Raw genomic sequence first — 21,122 nt, forward strand, 5'->3', positions numbered from 1 at the left:
GTGTGTGTGTGTTTTCAGTTTTCCAGATAAGGGGTCAGTGTTTCTCTGGAGCAAAGAGAGCTGCAGATTCAAGGGTGACCAAATTAGGTGTAGAGCAAGTTCAAACTGGGAGCATTACATAGCAAAGAGCTGAACCATTCGAGGGCTGTCATGTTAATGTGACATTTACACACCGATGAATCACTGTAAAAGTGAATCTTGACAGTTAAGTGTTGTAAAGAAAACACGAGGCAGACCACCCAGCTGATGGAGTAGATAGGTTAGATAGGTGTTTTTCCTCATAACATACAACATTATCTTCTACCAGGCAGCATTTAGTCATCATTAACTAAGGATTATTTATAGGAACCCCAGTCAGAGTGGCTTGACTTTGAACAGTGGTGTTTGGCATCTTGACATTTTCACAATGAAAAGCAGAGGTTTGCCTTTTCGCGGATGTCACGCTTTGTTCTTGGTTAAGCTGCTAAACCTCTAAAATCTCTTCTCAGAAAGAGAAAATAAATTCCAGGAGGGCACATAGGAGGGGCAGAGTCAGACCTCACCGGTATTGGAGTATTTATTTACCTGGATACTTGGCTTTTCAGCGATGGAAGGTGATAAAGGTACATTTTGAAAGGGAGAGCAAAAATGTATTTTTTTTTATATTCTCTCAGTTGTTGTGTTCAAATCAAATCAAATCAAATCAACTTTATTTGTCCCGCAAGGGAAATTTGTCTTGAGCAAGTAGCGCCGTAAGAAACAACTGCCTTGTACATACAATACATACATACACACCAGAATAAACAACAGTAACGATGGCAAACATACACCAAGAAAAGAGAAAGAAAGAAAGTGTTCCTGTCTAAATATTCACTCCCAGTAGTCGAGTGCACAGTGATGTGATTTTTCATGAGCTATCAGCTCACCTGGATCATTATCCACCTTCATCCTCCATCCTTCCATCCATCCTTCCATCCATCCTTCCATCCATCACGTATCCATCTAGAGTTGTGAAAAGGGGCTGGAGCCAGTCCCAGATGACTTTGGGCGAAGGCGGGTTACACCCTGGACCTTTTCAAAATTATTTCACAAGAAAAAAACGTCAAACATTCTTTGTCACAGCTTCTAGGATTTTCTGCTTTTCTTTGTTTTATGAAACCGCAAATAAATCTTTAGGTAATAACCCGTTAACTTTAATGAATGTCTATCAAATGTATTATTTCTGAAAGGGATGAACATTTTGAGTTTAATAGTCATCACACAGTCATCATTTAATAATTATTCACTCGTTGACCCTGAACGAAAACACATCAGACATGATGTGCAATGGCAGTGCAGTCATCCAACAAGCACAACAATCAGTGGGCCATGGGTCAAAATGCTATTTCCAGTTATTTCCTCATTCAAAGTCCTGTTTTACATGGTCAAATGTCACTAGAAAATACTCAGACTTAAATAATAAAAGTTGTATATGTTTGCTTCAGTTTCTGCGACTTTGTATTACAGAACACCACAAAATGACAGCTGTGAAAAAACATGAACTGAGACAGGTTCTAGGTAACATCTGGCTACGTCTTATACTGTAGGTGGGCCCTGTATCAGAAAAAGAAAGGAAAAAAAATTGTAGTCTTTGTTTTGCTGTCATTTTGAAACCATGTTATGTAAACCTGGAAGATAAGGAAGTGCATGCAGACTAGACTGTTACCACATAAAAGAGGCCTCTCCGACATAGAGACAGCAGATAACAGAACTGGAAAACAAAATAACCTCCTATCACAAGACACTCTCACTCACAAAATCAAGTGATACTGTACCACTGCAGTCAACCACATCTCAACCAGGCCTCTCCCTCACAACTACTCCACAATTACATGAGATTATAGGAGGTAGGAGGTCTTTCACCTCCTACCAGGCCATTGCCTAAATAAGAATTCTTTCTTAGCAATGTTTTGCCTGGTTAAATAAAGGTCAATGAATGATGAATGAATGAATTAACAAATTACATCAAAGGGTGTAATAGTGTCTAACTGCTGAGCCATACTGTGAGCTATAGCCTATGCATGATTAGAGTAATATGGAGCCTGCACATGGCATGACCTGAGGCTGTATAAGCATCCACCATCTATTTAATGCATTTAATGACACCTGGCGCCCTCATCCGCGGTCTCACGTAAAGATTCAATAAATCCAAACCATCATATTTCTAAAGCTGGGAGGCAAGCACAGCAGTTCAAGTATATTAAAGTTGTAAAACAAAAAACACACATAGTAATTATCTTCAACTCTCAGACCTGTAAGATTCATCTATGTAAAAAAAAAAAATCCCCAGTCTCCAAGGTGTGTTATAACAGACTGCCAAATACTGGCGTTCAAGCCTAGACAGGATTTACACCTTTCTCCTCGCAGCTACAAAAAGAAACAGTTTAAAAAAACACAAAAAAACGAGTCAGGTATCGGCCCAAGTCTCACAATAATCTTAAACTAACAATGAACACATCACTCACTAGGAGTCCTTCAAGAGAGATGAATCAGCTCTCAGTGAATCACATTATGACTTGACCTTAGCAACAAGGGGAGTAACCAAGTAACACTGTTTCAACACTGGATGTGTTCAAAAGCCCACAAAAAAAAAATCACTTGTAGGCCTACTTGTTTACCCCCTTCTGAGTGAAACAGCACAGATGGATAAGTGTCCCATCAGAACAATCTTTGAAAAACACTTTAGGCCTATTTTAGTACAAGTTATAGTGTAATAACCTAATTATTTGCTTCTAAACATAAATAAATCAGAGGACTGTAATGACTGGTTTGTGTTTAAGTTATGATAGCTAAATAACATAGGCTATGTGGTTTTAAACCTGTGGTTTTGTGCTGTAACCGTATCTAACTTATACAACTACACTTCCCAAGATTCTCTGCGGCGACGCGTCACTTAATTCTGTCCAATCGCTGACTTTGGAGGTAAAAATACGGAAAAACAGAAACAGCTCGTATCATATCAAGTTTTATGTTTTTGACAGCGCTTTTGAGAAAAAATAAAAAATAAAAAAGTATTGGCTGCTCACAAGTTACGGCGACTTTCGTACATTCCGCGTTGGTTTTTCGGAGGTGAGGTGTTTGTTGAGAAGTTATGTGGCTACGACTCGATATGAAGCGAACTCGGCTGATGAAGTAACGTAAAAATTCACCGATGGAGATCACCCCAAAAGCAGCTAAAGTACAACCAGTGTACTCTTCGCCTTGTCATTCGGTGGAGTCGAGCCCCTGTGAATACAAAGAGGAGAAAGTAAGTGAAGCATCTGCTTTCTTGAATAAACCTTTCACGTACCGTGACCTGGAAGTTGATATCAGGGTCTTGAACTTCATGTACCTGTCCACTGACCCCTCAGCCCCTGGGTCAGTGCCACATTGGCCTATTCAGTAATCCAGGGCTCCAGGTTACATTGATTGTTTGCCTTATTGTTGGTTGACTGGCATTGCCACATTGTTATGTTTGATTTTTTTTTTTTTTAAGTGTGTACTATAGATACGTTGACTCTAACTTTATGCATGATGTTTGTGCATACTCTCACATCCATTATCGTCTGTTTGTGGACTGTGTGTCCTGTATTTCATCACTGTCGTTTCCACAGCCTCTTCAAAAGCTGAGTTCCTCGCTGAAGGAGAGGCTGAAGAGATCAAGACGCTCCTTCACCTCACCCTTATCTGTGGCCAAACGCCTTTGTGTTGACGACTTGGAGGAGGGTGGCCGACAAGTTTCAGCAGATTCCCAGGAGACCGTTAATAATCCTCCACTTATCACTGACGATGTTGATGTAAATAGGAATGACACGGGGTCAGGGAGCGAAAGGTTTTCTGGACCCGTTCCCGAACCAACACATCTGCCTCTAAAAGACTTAGACCAACTGAGGAAGGAGGTTAAAGACAAGACGGAGATCCTGCGCAGGCTGAAGATGGTCAAAATGTACCGAAGCAAGGTATCAGCTCCCTTTAAATTGCCTGGGAGGTTCCTAACATAAACATCGTGGCATTTATTCAGTTTAACAGGGCGGATGTAATCATTGTATATGTATGTCTCTTCCCCTAGAATGATTTAACACAGCTCCAAACCTTGATTGACAAGTGGAGGAGTTCAGCTCAGGCTGCGCTGTACGAGCTCCAGTCAGACGTCCAGGTGGAGGGAGGAAAGGCCGGCCTGTCTGAGCTTATTGACCTCTTTGGCCTGGATGACGGCATCCTGCACTTTGACCGCACAGAGGGCGACTTCACTACCTAATGTTACGCTCTGAAACACACACAACAATTGAGTTAATTAACTGTTTTATTTGTTGCTGCTACAGTTTGTATTCACAGCTTGAATTGTTCATTTCTCGTTCAGTTTACTTGTTAAGAAAAGTGTAAATAAAACCCTGTTATGTGTCAAAAGAAAAAACAAATGGCTTTGCTCAGTGGTGTTTCAGCTGATGAACTGAAGGAAAGTTCTTCATCCTCAGACGCTCAAGTTCAGCCTCCAGGAAAGCCAATTCCTCCTCTTGTGCTCTGGCTAAGTCCTTTAAGTTCCTCTTCTGAATGATTTCCTGGTAGCGCTCCTCTCGCTTAGCTACCTCATTTTCCTCTGAGGCTAAAGAATGAAAAAGCCAAATTATCAACTGGGGATGCTCTAAAATCTCTGTTTTTTAATTAGCTGAAATTAACGTTTTATCACCTGTTGCTTCGTAGACGCGTGTCCTCTCTGTCACAGTCACCTGCACACTAGGTAGCTCCTGTTCTATAAATGTGCTCTTCTCAGCTTTCCTGGCCGCCTGCCTGTTCAGCTGTTCAATCTTTTTTATTCGGTGCTGCACACTCTGTTGATGAGTCTGAAAATGGAGCACAACATGCAGATGAACTTGAAAGCTTTAACTGTAAAAGCTGATTGATGAGATCACGTTGTTACTTTTCTTTTTACCTTTTCCTGGAAAGCTATGGTTTTCTCCAGAATGGAAACTTGCTTGGACACGCGGCTGTCTACATTTGTCTTGTTAAGATACTGAAAGAAAGAGGAACAGCTTTTGAAGTCAGAATTATAAAAAAAGAAAGAAATGGAGGGAGGGAGGGAGCAACAACATAATATGTCTGAACAAGGATTTCTCTCAGGCCGCTCTAGACTAGCTCTTTTGATGAAAGATCCCACAACAATTACAGAAAAAAAGCTTAATTATAAAATGTTCAGGATCATTCAGGGTGGATTTGTTTGTTTTTAGGGCTTTTCTGGTTTCATGGTTTCAGGGGCATGAACAATTACAGGAAGCTGCATGCCAGGCCACAGCAGACACTACCTGAGGAAACTGGCATGCAGGCGTGGAAACATGTTTTGTGTGTGCCATGCTCATCGACTTGATGAGAATAAACTGACGGATGAATCATTAGATTTTTATGTAATCTTACATTGCTCAACCACAGGGTTCATGTTATTATTTATAAATCACAAAATCCCATGAAGGGGTTAATGTGCCGGGAGCAAAGTGTTTTCCTGTCAGGTTTTGTGGTCTGTACTTGCTTCTTCACACCTTGGATCTAAAAGTGCAGCCAAATAAAAAAAAACAGGGGCTCTTTTGTTTCAAAGAATTTTGACTCAGCTAAAAACAAAAAAGTCTTTACTTATTGGCTTTTAAGTTTTAAACAACGCAAGACATGAGATTTTTGACTCAGTATTAAAGTTGTGTTGAGGTAAAAACAAAGATGGTCTTTACTTATTGGGTGGAGAGGGTGTGGAGCTTCTGTGAACAGGGTGTGTCTGATGAAAAAAAGAAAAAGAAGCTCATCCATCTGTTCTTGCGGATGGTAACAATTTTCCGCCTGCAAAACGTGTCAAGCTGCCAAAGCCAAAATACCTGCCTTGATATCACGGACTGAGGTTTGGCCAGAAATGCTGACTGGATTAACGTTTCATTGCCATTCCAGGCAGATCTTGAGGTTTTTCAAAAACTTTTGACATGTAACTTCTATGTCATAATTATGTACGGGGTCAAATCTATTCACTATGCAGCTAGCATTAGTCTGTAGAGTAAAAGACGCTCTTGTCCCTGAGAAGAAGCTGAAGATACTCACGTCATGTTGCTCCTCAGTGAGACGTAACATCTGGATGTCCCTCATCTTGTTGTTCAGGTCCTCTATCTGCATCATCATCATCTTGTGCTCCCACTCCAGCTTGATGATGCCTTTACGGAAGTCTTTGCACTCCACCATGGAGGCTATCTTCTGCTCTCCATGCACCTGACCATAAAAGAGTCTCATCATTTGACAGACACACATTCATATCCAGTGTAACTGACAACCACTTGAAATTGGCCAATTTGGCAACTTTTATCAAAAAAACATGCCTTTATATTTTTGCATATAGAGATAATACAGAGTGCATCTTAATTCTCAAGAGTCTGTGTTTTGCAGTGAGGTAAGGCTGACCCTGATGGTTTGGTTGAGTTCCTCCACCACACTCCTGTGGAGAAGTACTGAGTCAGTGTAGTCAGCAGTCAGGCCCGTGATGGACACCTCCACCTGGCCCTGTTTGACCAGGAACTGGACCATCATGTCTGTCAGGAAACGGTTCTTCTCCTTATGTAGACTAGAAGGAAGCAGGAGAGCAAACAAAAACATATACAGTAATAATAATATATCGAGAGTAAATAAGTGTCATTCTCTCAGGTTATCCCAGCTTTTGTTTTACATAAGTAGAATGACAAATAAAAATGCTTATGTTTTAAAACTATTTATGATCAGTATGAATGACAGCACAACAGTCACACCTTTCAAGTTCATCAGACACACACTGAATTTCCTGTTGGGCAGCCTTATCGTCATCTCTCCTCTTCTGTAGGAACGCCTGCATCTCAGCAAGTGTCAAGGCTTTTAATTTTACCTGTGCAACAGTGAACCACAGATACAAACATGAATAAAATAACATCAATTATCACATAAATGATAAATCTACAACTGAAAAGCAATTGTTGATAAAAAAAAAAAGGAAAGATCTATATATATATATATGTACATAAATGTATCGACAGTGTTCCTATGTTACCTTTTGCTCACTCTCTACTTTTGCTCTCCGGACAAGACAAAACCTCTCCCAGATGGCCACGTTCAAGCCCTCTGGTATATGTTCCGGAGCATCCAGCTCCTCCATGGCCTTGAGCATTTTGCCAAGTGCGTCGGGAGCCAGAGAACCGCACAGACGCTGCTCCTTTAACAGGCTGGAGCTGTTGTCGGTCTGAGTCCTCATCTTTTGAACCCTGGAAGCATTTACGATTGTGATAAAAGTGCAGCTTTATCTGCAGGCCTTGTTTGCAATTTAATTGTACCGTAAGTATTACAAACCTGGGTCTACGTTTGAACAACTTATACAGCTGATCAACAACGTGGGATGGTACGTCAAAGAACTCCTTCCTGAATTCTTTGTCAAGAACCTTGGGAGACATGGATTATATTATTATATATTATGCATTATATCAAATCAAATCAAATTAACTTTATTTGTCCCGCACGGGAAATTTGTCTTGGGCAAGTGGCGTCGTAACAGCTGCTTTGTACATGCAATACATACATACACAACTACAACAGTAACAGTGGCAAACATATCCAAGAAAAGTGAGAGAAAGAAAGTGTGGAAAGTGCAATAAATAGTTTAAAATACTTATAATACAAGTTCAAATAAAAACATACTAAACTGTTCCCTCATACAGTAGCTATATTGCCTGGAGGGACTGGAAGTGATCGTGATAATGTTTCCCCACTATCCTCAATGCTGTAGTCACCATTCTTTGGAGTCTGGCCTGTGAGGGAGCCGAACCATGCTGCCATACCGTATCTTATGATACTGGCCAATACTGCATTATAGAATGTTAACATTATCTCGGTTCGGACCCCAAACAGCCACAGCCTTCTTAGAAAGTGGAGCCTGATTGCTCCAGCCCAAATTATCAGACACCCTCAAACCCAAGTACTTGTATGAAGGAACCTGTTCAATAGTGCAGTTATCAATGATTACCTGGTCATGAGCTGCAATTACCTTAGGGTTAAAGATAATTTCTTTTGTCTTGTTAGTGTTAAGCACCAAATAGTTCTTATCACACCAGGTTTTGAAGGTGGCTATCTCACTGAAATACACGGAGGGACAGGTATTCACATCCAACAGACTTAAAATTATGGTGTCATCTGAGGATTTGATGACATGGTCGTTAGGGTGTGAACTCCTGCATTCATCGGTGTATAACGTGAAGAGGCCCAGGGAGCTGACACAGCCCTGAGGCACACCAGTGCTGCACTGCCTTGGGGCTGAGAGAGAGCTATTTACCCTGGCTTGTTGTGTCCTGTTCGTTAAGGATGAGTAAAACCATTTAATGATAAAACTTTCAACCCTCATGTCAATTAACTTCTGTATGATCAGGTGTGGCTGCACAGTGTTAAAAGCCGAGCTAAACTCGGCAAATAAAACACGAGCATATGCTTTGGGGTCCTCCAAATGTTTGTTGATCAGATGGGTGACTGTAATGACTGCATCCTCAGTGCTCCGCCCCTGTCTATAAGCGAACTGTAGGGGGTCGAGACAACCAGCAACATCAGTTTTGATCATGTCTACGATAATTCTCTCAAAACATTTCATTATCACTGAGGTCAATGAAACTGGCTAATTCTGTTGAGCAACTTTTAATTAACAGGGCAGGAAGGCCATCAGGGCCTGGTGAGTTCCTTTTCCCAACTTTGCTAAAACCTTGGGAAAAGGAAATCACCAGGCCCTGATGGCCTTCCTGCCCTGTTAATTAAAAGAAAAATGGACAAGGAAATATCACGCACAGCTTTTAACAAACTGAATTATATATATATATATTTTTGAGCTGGCTCACTTTGTCCTCAGCTACGATGCCGTCATAGGTCTCGTGAAACAATTCTATTTCTTCCTCGTGTTTCTTCACCTCCTCCTCAACTTCATCCTGTCAGAAAAATAACATGGTGTTAAAATGACAGCAACATGTTCGGGAAATAGAGATGTGCACTAATGAAGTTGAACAAATAAGAACACGTTAGCTCTTGAAAACCACGCCTAAACAATGGGAAGATGTTATAATAGAATTTGGAAGAACACCACAGTGCTTTACTCAGGTATCTCACGAATAACAGAATCTGAAGCTGGCGGTCATAAATTCCTTCAACATTACTGTGTTAAAGTCTCCTGACCTTGTATGCCAACGCCTTTTCAAGTTTGAGCTTGAGCTCCAGCTCTCGATTTCTCATCTCTTCTTCTACGATTACTGAATAAACAAGATAAGTGATCTTGAGCTCTTCCTGTAAAGTAAATAAAAAAAACAACATTAAACAGGGTTTTTTTAAAGATGTCACATACACAAGATATGGTATCTCATGATTATCTTAAGGAGGAAACTGCTGCCAGAGGAGGGAACCCTGCATCCTGTGCAGGGAAAATGACGGAAAGGAACACTAAGGAAGCAACTTTGATGTAGATGTTGTCACGTGTCTGTGTTATGGAGCTGTCCATGTGTCTCGTGCATGTTCTGCATGTACTGTACATGTGTTTTGGTTTACCTGGTGTATGGCCATTTCACATTTTAGTTTCTTCTCAAACAGTTTTGTCAGACTTTCATCAAACTTCATGGTCGCCTCTTTGGTGGACGCCTGTAGTTTTTTTATTTCAGTTTCCAGGAGCTGCGATTTCAGAGTTCACAGATTATTAATATTGATCTGATCAGGATTTAATCATATTTCTGATTATAATAAAACATAAATGTAAATATAGCCAATACCTTTTTGTATTTCTCTTTTTCCTCATTCAGGTCTTTGGTTTTTTTCTCATACTCTTTGTAGAGTTTTTTCTCCTCCTCACTCCAGTGAATGTCAGGTTTGGTCAAAACAAACTCAGGCGGAGGTATTTCCTGTGGAGTAAATTGAAAAGAAACTATGTGCCCTTCATGCTGATTCATCTGACACTGCCTTGTAAAGAATTCAAGTTTTAAAAAACTAGGACATAATTTGCCTAATGAGAGAGAACCAGTGCTTTCCTCTGTTTTAGTTCATTTTAGCTGCAACAAGATGTAGTGTTTCATGTACGTCCTGAAACATGACTGCAGGAGGTAAGCACAGACTTTTTTCCTGTTCTTTTATCTGTCTTTCTCTTCAAGACTTTCAAAAATGTTTTGTGTTTTGTTTTATCCCATAGCCTATATCCCAGATATTCAGTTTACGGTATAATCATTGACTCTTCACATTTGAGATGCTTGAACCAGAACATTTTCCACTTTTGCTTGACTGAACAACTAAAATGCTTAACTGATTATGTTTGATTATTATCTTTATCTAAAAAAAAAAGAACTGGACACAGAAAACAGAGCTACCTGCAACCCCAATAAATTGTGCATTTCAAATTGTTTCTAAAAGGAACTGATCAAACAAATAAGTAGATAAAATATCACAAAAAAACAAAGATGTCTACCATAATAAGCGTTATTTTATCTCGTATCAATCCATTAGAGTATTAATCTTTCATTAAAAATTTTAATATTTAATCCCACCATTTTCAAGATGTCTTCTTTTTTCAGTTCTAGCACTCCATCCATCATGTCATCCAGAGCCCTTCCTATCCAGTTATCCCCCTGAAAAAGACAGACAAAAACCTTTTTAGGATAACAGGACTGATTGTTTTGTTGTATACACTATGATTTACGAAATGATAAAAGACATTACATTATATTTTGGCAAATAACTGTAGTTGATAATCTTAGACGTAGACATCGTACAAAGAGGAATTGGAGGAATTTAGCAACAAACAAGAGTTGGAAAACAAAAACACATTTATTGCGGCAGCAGACCTTGGCAGCCAGACGTCTTTGCTCTTCCAACTTCTTCCTCTCCTCCTCCTCTTTCTGTTCTGGGGTGAGGTACTTTTCTGCTTTTATCTAGAGTGGGACAAATGTGCATTTCTCTCTGGTAAATTGTGAACATGCTTTCACTATTTCAACATGTTTGTTTTGTTTGTTAAACTTGATGTGGACTGTGTCAACAGGTTTAGATGTTTCATTAAGTTGAGTTCAGTAACCTCAGAGTCGTCCACAGTAAGCAGCCTCTCTGGCCACTCTCTGATGGTCAGGCTGGATTCCCACAGCTTCTCCTTCATGTCCAGCTTCAGCATGAGCTCCCTGATGTGTCTGCTCCTGTCCCTCACACGGTTGAGCTCCTGCACCTTCTGCTTATGCAAGGCCTCAAATTCAGTGTTGAAAGCCGTCTTGATGCGATAAATCAGATCCTGCATTTGGGGTTAGGTGAAAAGAATATTATGTCTGAGCAGTCACTTCTCATAAATCACCTTTCTATGTGTTCTTCATTTCACTTTTTGTGTTTCCAGTCATCTTATTCTGTTTTTGCTTAAGTGTGTGTTTTAGGCACTGTTTTGGAAAAGTCACACACGTGCTGAAATGCATGTGTGAAACTTTTCCAAAACTTTTGGAACAGGTTCCCACCTGTAGGAGAAATATCTGGTTGATCCTCTGTTCTGTGGTTTGCAGGCTGAACTGATCATAGATATAAGGATTAGAATATCCTAACTGGGCGGAGAGGCTTCCCGTTACAGCCGCAGCACTCATGTGGTCTTCCTCCCCCTGCTCTTCCTCCTTCTCACTGGTCGTGTTGGGACTTTTCTTTAGGCTGCTCTGCTGAAAATGTGGAGATAAATACTTTGAATGAGAGGCCTGAGATAAATCTTGAGGCCTGAATCTGTGGCCATAAGATTATAAACTTCATCCCAAGAATACTGCAGGGAGGAGAATGATCATTAACACTTGCTTTTGGCCACACAGCCGTAAATCTAAAAAGATTTAAAGAACGCTGGTGGACTGGAACATATTCAAGCATTTAAAAAAAAAAGATACAGCAGTTAAAGGTCAAACGGAGGAGTGAGATTCCAAACATCACATTGTTTTCCAGCAGTAAACTCATCCGGATTGACTTGTTTTGCCATAAAATGTATTTCCAGAGAGTAAACAACCAGAATACTGAAGCATTCGCATTGTTGCAATCTTGAGAAAATGTAAAAATATTTCACATATTTCTCTCTTCTCTGTTGTGAGTAAGCAAGCTGTGTTTCTGTTTCACATTAAACACACATGTCATCAAAGCCAGTCTAAATCATCATGATCTTTTGCTTTTCTGTGCAGTGTTAATTAGATTCCAAACCACAGATTGTTCAGGCCTGAGTGTTGCTTACGGTGCAGGCAGCCATTTCAAGTTCCCTGTTGTTCTGAACAGTGCGTAGTTCCTCCAGCTCTTTCTCTGTTCGCTTTTTCAGAGGGTAGTTCTGCACCTCATATTCAGTGTGAAACATCTGTGATAAGAGGTATTCAAAAACAGTTATGTATAGATTACAACATATTATAATCATTAATAATGTAACTCTATAAATACATGTTCTTGATCTTACCTTAATGGTCCTCGCCTTGACCTGCATTAAATCCCAGCACTCTCTCTTCAGGACATCACGGAGGTAACGTTTCCCTAAAATCTCCCACTCGATTTCTTCTCTCACCTAAAATGTGATTGCATCGAGAATTACTACAATAAAAATAAAACAATAACTGCCTTTATGTTAGTCCGGTGCCTTACCCTGGTAACCTCCTGCTTCACCATGGCCTCTAGTCTCCTCTGCTCCTCTATATCCAGGTTGAACTCATGTTGTTTCAGACGTTCAATTTCTGGAACGTTCACATTTTCCTGCATCATTTTCTGGATCTGAAAATCAAAACTAAAATGGTAATTTGCACCGGTAATATACTGAGTACCTTAGCTACAATGTTGCTACAAATTGTAAATTGTTTGTTAAATTAATATGTATTTTTCATTATGGACACAATTTGTATATGCTAGAAACTAATAAAAATGGAAATGAAAATCTTCTATGGACAGTGATGATGATTTGAAATCCTCCTGATGGCTTCATGGGTTATATGTAAAGTATTTATTTATTCAGAATTCCACACACAGATTCATCATTTTCATAAATAGTATTATTGTTTTTCTTGTATGTGTGGTTGTGGGTACTGTGTTCCTAAATATAATTACAGGGATAACTCTAATCAAATTAAGAAGCTCTTACCAAACACACTGTATTTAATCACACAGTATTTGTGCTTACATGCAATTGTGGGATGTTTTGTCAACAAGTTTTGTCTCTGTTGTGTCTTCTTATTCATAATAAAACTCACTTACAGTGTCACGTAATTCTTTGACGGTTTTCCTCAGGGTCTTCTTTGTTTCAGAATATTGCTCATTATCTTCTCTTATAACCTGTTTAATTGATACAGATTGAAAACAAGTGAGAGATTTTAAGTGACCTACGTCAAAGTAAAATACCAGATAGTGTTAAACTGACCTAATGTCAACTTTGCAACACCCTCTCAAGCCACAGCAAGCACATACAGTACACCAGCATGACTTGCAAGCAAACCCCATTAATAATGATCAATTTGAAAAAAAATAATTATACTCCATTCAACAGTTCATCACTCAACATGACACAACTTGACTTAAAAAGATCTGAACAGAACATTTGAGTCAGAATAGAGAGCATGTTCGAGCATAAAGCTGGAAAAGGCTGGTTAAGTGTCCCTATCAGTATCCTACAGTATGTGACTGCTCAAAGACTGCCACACCTTCAATATCAATTTATTGTTATCAAGAAGCTTTGTTAGGTAGCAAAGTACTAAACACTTTTTCATTTGTGCTTATTTGCTTTGTAGCTCTCTGCCCATTATTAATTGGTTGATTTTCTTACGTTACAAATGACAATAAATCAGGCTGCTGTCTTGATATCGTACACAGGCGCAAAGATCAATTACATAATCCTCCATTTGCAACTTGTAGCAACACAAGGAGAGGTATCTAAACATAGTCAACAGAATCCACATGGTACATGACCACAAATATTACAGCATGTTAGTCACCAACCGACTCATTCCTGCTTTCCAACCAGGTAAGGCGTGAAGATGGAGCCAGAGTCTCTGCTCCACCGCAAACCTACGAATGGTAAAGGCAGACCCACAGAAGAAGATACATAAAGTGTTGGTTCAGTATTGTGCAAGGGTTTTATACATAATACATCCATGGTTTTATATAAGCAAAAAATAATGGACATGATTGGTCATACCAGATTTACACCAGTGCTTTGAATAACAACACAAATGTTGGTTCACATTTGATAGCTGATATATAAACCTTTTCAATAAACTATTTTTCCAGTTATACTCTTCATACCTCCTGGGATGCCTGACACTTTTTATCGGTACTGTCATCCTTTTTTTTTTTTTTTTTTACAACAGTTTTAGAGAACCTGTGGTTTGATTTTCTGATCATTTTGGAGATTGTGGTTTGTGGTGTTGTTAAACAGTGTTGAATTATACTGTGGGAAGTTTCTATTACTTTTGCCATCATATTAAAAGCAATGAGGTAATGCTAAATTTACACCTATCACTATAACTGGAATGCTGAACCATGAACATTATAACTTTCATACATTTATAATCTATTTCTTTGTCTACTGTATCTATTTCTGGTCTCTTTTAATATAACGCTTTAGTTTTAAGTAGGTATACCTTACAAGAACGTAATATCTTACACAATTGCATTGTGCTGTTTGACATATTTAGTGTTTCAGTAGCCATAAAATGGCATATTAGTACAAATGTACAGCTAAATCAGAATACAATAGATCATTATTTACCTCATTTCCCCCTGGTGTTTCAGAGCCAGCATATGGCCACTGGCTCCACTCAGGCAAGTCAATGAGGGCAGAGTTCTCCTTATTGAATATTTTCTTCAAGAAACGGGCCATAGATTGACTGTGCTGAGTCGCTTGGTTCTCTTCAAAGTCCACCACACCTTTAATTCTGTATGGAACCATGGAAAACATAGCATACACATAAAAGAAATAATATTCAGGAAAATACCATGAACTTTCAATCACCTTACAGTAAGTGTAGAGGAGCCGAATAACCTTAAACAATAAGGTCAGCCATATTTCACATTTTTATTATCATTAAGACCTCTCATAAAACGTCTAAACATGAAATGTTTAATAGATTTCCACACCCTGTCTGTGCTACTTAGCCCAAAGCCCTTTTCTTCCCACTGAACGCATAAATCTAGAAACTTGAAAACTTTTAGATAAGTCACAAATACAACATATAAACAAATTGTATTTTCTAAAGAAGCAGAGCATGGACACAAACATCACATTATTTGCTGGGGACGTCACTTGCATGGTGTATATGGGAAGTACTCAAAATAAACTACAGTGCTTTTGTTGATCATAATACAGGAACATGTCTACCAGCGTGACTCACTGATGTGTTTTTAATAGTTTTTGGACGACAATGGGGCTTTATAACTAATCTTGTTTTGCTCTTTTTAATGGGAATTGTATTTGCCACTTGCCACTATAAAACACCAGACCTGCCTTTTAAATTTCCATATTATAAACAGTTTAAGCATCCAAAGGGTTTAATGCAGAGTGTACCATGAACAGGTGTACAAAAAAAAAAAAAAAAGTAAGTGATTTTAGATAAGAGAAAAGTGATAAGAGTTAAGGAAGGAAAGGAAAAGATTTGTGAACTTCAAAATAAAAGTGTGCAGGAGCAAGCAGAGGAGGTAAATGTGGAATGTGAGTGGGATGTGGTACAGCAGGGAGATTCTGCTGTAAAGTTTACAGGTCATGATTCCCCTGGACCCTTCATTTCAGTTCTGTTTATTCATTAGTCCCTCAATGTCAGAAGTACACGAGGAAAAGTACTTTTTGATGTACACAATGTCTGCATTAGAATGAAGTCACTATTGTGAGCAACAGTTCCCTCTACTGTTCACAGCTGTGCATTATACTGTATAAGCATGGCAGGCTGCGGCTTTACCTGAGATCAGTGCACACAAGGGAACCATCTTCAAAGCCAGTAGTGAGGAGTGTCTGACCGTCTGCGGAGAAGGTCAGACTACGAACTCCACCGAGACGGCATGAATGACACTGCAGCTTAATGTGTCGTTCCTGTAGGTGCAGCAACAGATAGTAATGACTACTACACACTGTGAAAAATATGATTCAAAGTGTTACATGAATAAGGTCTTACCATAGAAGTAGTTTCTCTAATGCATAGTAGGCCATCTCTGCCTACAGAGCCCAGCCATAACTGATGAGGAGACAGTACGAGGTAGCATGGGCCCAGTGGGTGACCCTTCACCTCCTGCTCTGGTGTGAGCTGGACCACCTGTTGACTAGGGAGACCATCTGTGTCCTGAGAAGAAGAGTTGAGAATAAATGTTTCACATCTCTAGTTTAAACAGATGAGCAACACATAAACTAACATGGGCTACTGTTTATACGACAATCCTTGTTATAAATGTGTCAAAGATACTTTAGCGTGCCGATGATCATCAGATAATGGAGCATTAAGCAACAGCAAACCTGGGGAAGCTGAAATCGCTGAAGAGCTTTCCTTCTGTGGCAGTAAGCAATGACCTCACTGACTCCCAGAACACAGGACTTAAGTGGATGAGGCACTTCATAAGTGGACGCTTTGATGATGTGAGTAGACAGACGACCATGTCGGTCTACGCACTCAGGACCTGCAGGTTGGCAGATACACACCATAAATGCATTAAAAAGCAGTTAAATATGTGATTATGAAGTGTAATTTCTGTTAGTTAGCCCATTAAAATACATTTGTCACATTTTTTGGTTTAATACGCTGTGTGTGGCCTCACAAGTGCTGCCACACCCAAGACTTTAACCTTTGTACTTTCCTCTTGAAACTTCACTGTCTCTTGGACTCTTTTGTTCAACATATGCTGCTGCATAAATAAAGGGTGTGTTTTTGTAAACCTCCTTATTGTTGTAATTTTCTATTAACAATATTCATGACAACATGTCTAAACATTTGGTCAATAATTCCCATTAAGCACTATTAATGGGTGATGTGAATGTCTCTGAACATGCCTCTTTCGAAATCTTGGAAAAGGGATGAGGACCACCTGTCTTACAACAACAAAAAGATAAGACAAGTGGTAGTCCGATAGGCTTACAAATCTATTTAACTTACGTAACTGTGACTTACTGACTATGAATCACCATGTAAACCTCCCCTCAACTACATGAGACGATTCATCAGCCGCGAAATAAATTCTTATCTTATGCGTGTCTCCACATCTATCCTCCCATGTCTGCAGTGGACCTCGGTTGCCTGTCTGAATTCACTGACTTCTTTTAGGTCAGACTCAACATCTTATGAGATATGCGTTATGACACATGCTGACTGACTTATCTCCAGCAGACTGTTTAGAGAGGTAATAGGGGTCACCAACCCTAATCTGTTCTCTCTCTGTCTGCAAAATACTTGAAAGATGGGTGACGCCCAACAACTACTGGAAAAAAAAACTACTTCTGAACAATTTCCAAAAAAGTATAAATTTGCTAAATCAGTGCTGTACCTTCAAGGTCCTTCACAGGCAGAGAGAGCAATGTGAGAAGATTTCCTTTGTGGTTTTTGTCCTCGTGTCCATTGCACAGTGCAAGAACTTTCACCCGTTCCCTGTCTCTGATGCACTGAGTGGAAAGTGACAAAATGGGTCCAGCAACAACTAGAAGAGAAAGTCAAATTAGAAAAGGATAACTGGTGAACTCGATGTGTTCCATCTTTGAGTATAACATATTTAAAAAGTGTTACAATAATGTGACACTAATATTCTAAGCTGAAATAACCTTTTTCTTTGTGAACAGTATTTTGGTGTAAACAGAAGAGCAGAACATGTTCAAATGACCATTTACCTGTGTATCCTAGAACTGAAAACTTCTTTGACGGTTTTGTCTCAAGTACATAGATATGTGAATCGGAGGCACTGGTGAAGAGGTAGTGACCCTCTTGATCAAAACTGTAAAAACACACTCACATTTACACAAACATTTCGTTTTTGTGCACACAGTAAGAAAGCCTATAACCTATATAGAGCCTATTTATTTAATGTGACATTTTAATTTGCTTTCCTGGCCAGAAATGCAAGCACAGTTGTGTTCTCTGGGTTTTACTGATTGAGATAACTCATGTCTGTATGATCAGTTACTTTGTCACATGACAACGTTAAACTGAGACTCTGTGGTATCACGGGGACAGAGGATACTTACACTAGTTGATCCACAGGAGTGTGGTAGAGCTGGACTTGGTGCACCAGGCGAGGTTGCTGCCCGTTCAAGTCAATGAAGAGGATATTTCCTGAAGCTGTTCCTACAGCTGCATATTGTGCAATAGGACAGCAAGCCAAAGTTGTCACCTAATGAAAAACAGATTATTCATTTACATCTGGTCTCATGCATTCAATTAAACGTCTACATGCTTACAGGAAATTTGCATTCATGTGACTCTACAGATGTGTTTTGAATGCTCATCTGTAATCAATCTAACCTCAGTTTGAAGAGACAGGGAACTGAGGCAAGTGCCATCTACAGACCACAGCTGCAGTTCTCCAGAATCCCTCACTGACTGCAACCAGCATTAAAAAAAAAAAAGGTAATCACTCACTTCAGAGACATTGACCTGAAATACATATGCCATCAAAGGATGCTATTCTTTCTTCAGCAACACAGATGTTTTACCACACAAATGTTCTTGTCAGTGTGTAACAAAGCTGCCGTCACAAAGTTTCCACTGAGGACATCCAGGGCCTTCACAACCTTGTCTGGGTGGGTTGGGTTCAACACAAAGATCTGCCCCTGAAGAACAACACGCCACGTTTTCAGCTTTAATTTTCAATGAATCTTTTCTCTCAAGTAATTATTTGATGGTATATCATAGTGGTACATTTGAGTACTTACTGTATCAGAAGATAGAAGTAATGTTTCATGGTCAGGGGAGAACATCACAGTTGTGGCAGGTCTTTCTGTCCGCCACGTTTGTGTGATGTCAATCTGAGTCCCTTTGATTTGCAGACAGTGCACCACACCATCCTGTAAAAGATAAGTAAAGTACTTTAAAACTAGAGAGACTGAAAATTTCTCATACGTAGAGTTTTAAATCCAGTTGACCGAAGAATAAATGTATTATTTATTTTCAAGTCCTGAAGGTGTCTCACACAGTGTTTACCTTCCCTGCAGTGATCAAACCATTCTTGTTGATGGCTAAACCGTGGAAGCTGCTCTGCCCAAGTCCAGTCATGGCATAGGGAGCTAAACAAAAGTGAATAACAAATTAAATGTCAAATGTTGTCAAATAAAATTACATAACACATAAATGGAAGACTAGAAATACTCCCAGTCATTTGTTCAATCTCTACCAAGCCCCAGAGTCCCACTGTGTGTTTGATTACTTGTGGGGTTGAAGAGGACTGAGACAGAGAGGCTCTCTGGGTCTATGGAGAGTAGAAATCCTTCAGCGCAGCCCACATAGAGCTCTGATGTGGTTGTCCAGCAGATGGCAGTAGGAGTCAGTCTAGGTTTGCTGCAGAGTTTAGTCTGTGTAAACACATGGTGCTGAGTAAGAGTTTACATTTTGTCTTTGTTTGTATACCTGATAGCACAATTGTTTTCAAATGGATTTATATATCTAAACTGCTGCTTCATGAAAACAAATACATTAATCTGAACAAGAGTGTATTTATACAGTTAGTATTGACATTTAAGTGACTGTGGGACAATACCACAATGCTTTCTGCCTCGTCTCCCCTGAGCCCTGCGATGGCTGATGGGGGCATCTCTGGACCAAAATATGGGAGCTTGTTGCTGATCATTTGGGAGGTGGGCACCAGTATCTCCGGAAAAGAACCATCAGCTGCAGGAAGCTCTATCACACTTAAACATAACAAATATGACATACCGACCGTACATTAACTTAATATTGCTTGGCCCTGTAGATAAATGCAGGTAATGTAGTTTCAATTATTGTCACAGAAATGTCAATATATCAATGTAGGTTTTGACTACGCTGGTACTGCCAAGTCTGCTTTACCGTGGTTTTAGGAGATGAAGGCTGGCACTCTTCTCAATGTTCCAGACTGTGATGGATGTAGTGCCCAAAGCGCAAAGTTGGAGCCAATTGTGGGGGTTGAACACCAAAGAAATGACATCCTGCCCAGCTTGTGGTTGTGTACAAATTGGCTCAGCATTTTCCCAGTTCCTGCATCACACAATTACAGTAACAGAGGTCGGCCAACATAAACACAACTGCAAATATATATCATGCAGCATAAGATACAGTATTGCTTTCAGTGGCTCACCACACTGTTATGGTGTGGTCTGGAAGAGAGGAACAACAGCCCAAAAAAGGCCCACCATCACTTAACGTTAGTGATGTGTAGTCCAGTTGTCCAGTCCCTAAAGAAAGAATCAATATTTTTGAATTTGTGGTTGAGAAAATAAATAGAGGTCAGGAATGCAGGCAAACAAAAATAAGTAACTCAGTACAATCTTACTAGAAAATTACAGTCAAATTAAAGAATTAAACCTTACCTTTGAGTTCATTCTTCAACTGAAGCTGAGGGAAAATGTACACAAAAATAGATGGGGATAACTTTTGCTCAGAAAACGCAAAAATCCCACTGGTACCATTGGCCGTCAACGCACCAATGCCTCCACCAGGACCCTGAAGCACACTTTGCAATTTTGTCTCCAGGTTCAGGAAACATACATGACTCCCACTGGTGTAACATACTGTTTCATTGTCGACAAACGCGATACTCTTGTTTGTAAAACCTTGGGCCCACCTGGAGGGAGTGACACAAAAGCCATAACAGTTAATTACATACATCAGCTAGGTGGCTAATTAACCGCTACGACAAAGCACTAACTTACATCAGATGTGTACACTACAACACTACACTACACACACTCATTGACAGTGAAAGAAGATAGGTGCATCTGCAGCGGCTACATACCTGATTTCTAAACGTCCAATATCGTCCATGTTGAGATAAAACAAAATCTTTATATTGTAAAAATCAAACTTTCCACGAGCTAAACAGACAAACAAACAAACGGGAAGTCACTGTGTAACCGTGGCAACCACGAGAAAGCAATCTCTCACGCCATTGGCTGATGATTTATCCGGCACGCCCACACAGGAAGTAAATTGCAA

The 21,122-nt window shown here is 39.7% G+C and overlaps 2 protein-coding genes across 4 annotated transcripts; one reads left to right on the forward strand and one right to left on the reverse strand.

Moving 5' to 3' along the window:
* The first annotated feature begins 2,923 nt into the window (after positions 1–2,923).
* On the forward strand, positions 2,924–4,305 carry sfr1 (SWI5-dependent homologous recombination repair protein 1). Its single transcript, XM_085799867.1, has 3 exons — positions 2,924–3,265; positions 3,612–3,956; positions 4,067–4,305. Exons 1-3 carry the CDS (start codon positions 3,170–3,172, stop codon positions 4,253–4,255), a joined length of 630 nt encoding a protein of 209 aa, XP_085655993.1. The 5' UTR covers positions 2,924–3,169; the 3' UTR covers positions 4,256–4,305.
* On the reverse strand, positions 4,283–21,066 carry cfap43 (cilia and flagella associated protein 43). Of its 3 annotated transcripts, none has more exons than XM_085799865.1 (38): positions 20,923–21,066; positions 20,498–20,751; positions 20,266–20,362; positions 19,998–20,165; positions 19,690–19,840; positions 19,360–19,504; positions 19,137–19,219; positions 18,869–19,000; positions 18,650–18,766; positions 18,459–18,536; positions 18,182–18,327; positions 17,828–17,931; positions 17,491–17,640; positions 16,469–16,629; positions 16,134–16,298; positions 15,921–16,051; positions 14,738–14,903; positions 13,966–14,034; positions 13,228–13,305; positions 12,625–12,750; positions 12,443–12,547; positions 12,230–12,346; positions 11,487–11,675; positions 11,066–11,272; positions 10,839–10,925; positions 10,542–10,622; positions 9,777–9,905; positions 9,559–9,678; positions 9,193–9,300; positions 8,862–8,948; positions 7,336–7,424; positions 7,040–7,250; positions 6,765–6,877; positions 6,424–6,583; positions 6,070–6,234; positions 4,928–5,008; positions 4,685–4,838; positions 4,283–4,600 (listed from the first exon to the last, which is right to left on the reverse strand). In XM_085799865.1, exons 1-38 carry the CDS (start codon positions 20,949–20,951, stop codon positions 4,425–4,427), a joined length of 4,929 nt encoding a protein of 1,642 aa, XP_085655991.1. In that variant the 5' UTR covers positions 20,952–21,066; the 3' UTR covers positions 4,283–4,424. The 3 variants fall into 3 exon arrangements, with proteins under 3 accessions (XP_085655991.1, XP_085655990.1, XP_085655992.1); XM_085799864.1 differs by having other exon boundaries at positions 11,487–11,678; XM_085799866.1 differs by having other exon boundaries at positions 7,040–7,228; positions 7,320–7,424; positions 11,487–11,678.
* Positions 21,067–21,122: the final 56 nt, after the last annotated feature.

Source organism: Trachurus japonicus, chromosome 15 (assembly GCF_045865225.1).
Source record: "Trachurus japonicus isolate A0001 chromosome 15, Traja_1.0".
In the NCBI taxonomy this organism is placed as follows: Eukaryota; Metazoa; Chordata; class Actinopteri; order Carangiformes; family Carangidae; genus Trachurus; species Trachurus japonicus.

What these genes read in the sequence shown, in the direction of transcription:
- cfap43 (XM_085799864.1), bottom strand. Translation starts at nt 20,951, where the DNA reads ATGGACGATATTGGACGTTTAGAAATCAG. An exon ending in TTACTGTGGACGACTCTGAG is followed by an intron (nt 10,926 to 11,065) that starts GTTACTGAACTC and finishes GTCCCACTCTAG; the next exon opens with ATAAAAGCAGAAAAGTACCT. An exon ending in AAGTAGAGAGTGAGCAAAAG is followed by an intron (nt 6,878 to 7,039) that starts GTAACATAGGAA and finishes ACTGTTGCACAG; the next exon opens with GTAAAATTAAAAGCCTTGAC.
- sfr1 (XM_085799867.1), top strand. Translation starts at nt 3,170, where the DNA reads ATGGAGATCACCCCAAAAGCAGCTAAAGTACAACCAGTGTACTCTTCG. An exon ending in GTGAATACAAAGAGGAGAAA is followed by an intron (nt 3,266 to 3,611) that starts GTAAGTGAAGCA and finishes TCGTTTCCACAG; the next exon opens with CCTCTTCAAAAGCTGAGTTC. An exon ending in TCAAAATGTACCGAAGCAAG is followed by an intron (nt 3,957 to 4,066) that starts GTATCAGCTCCC and finishes CTCTTCCCCTAG; the next exon opens with AATGATTTAACACAGCTCCA.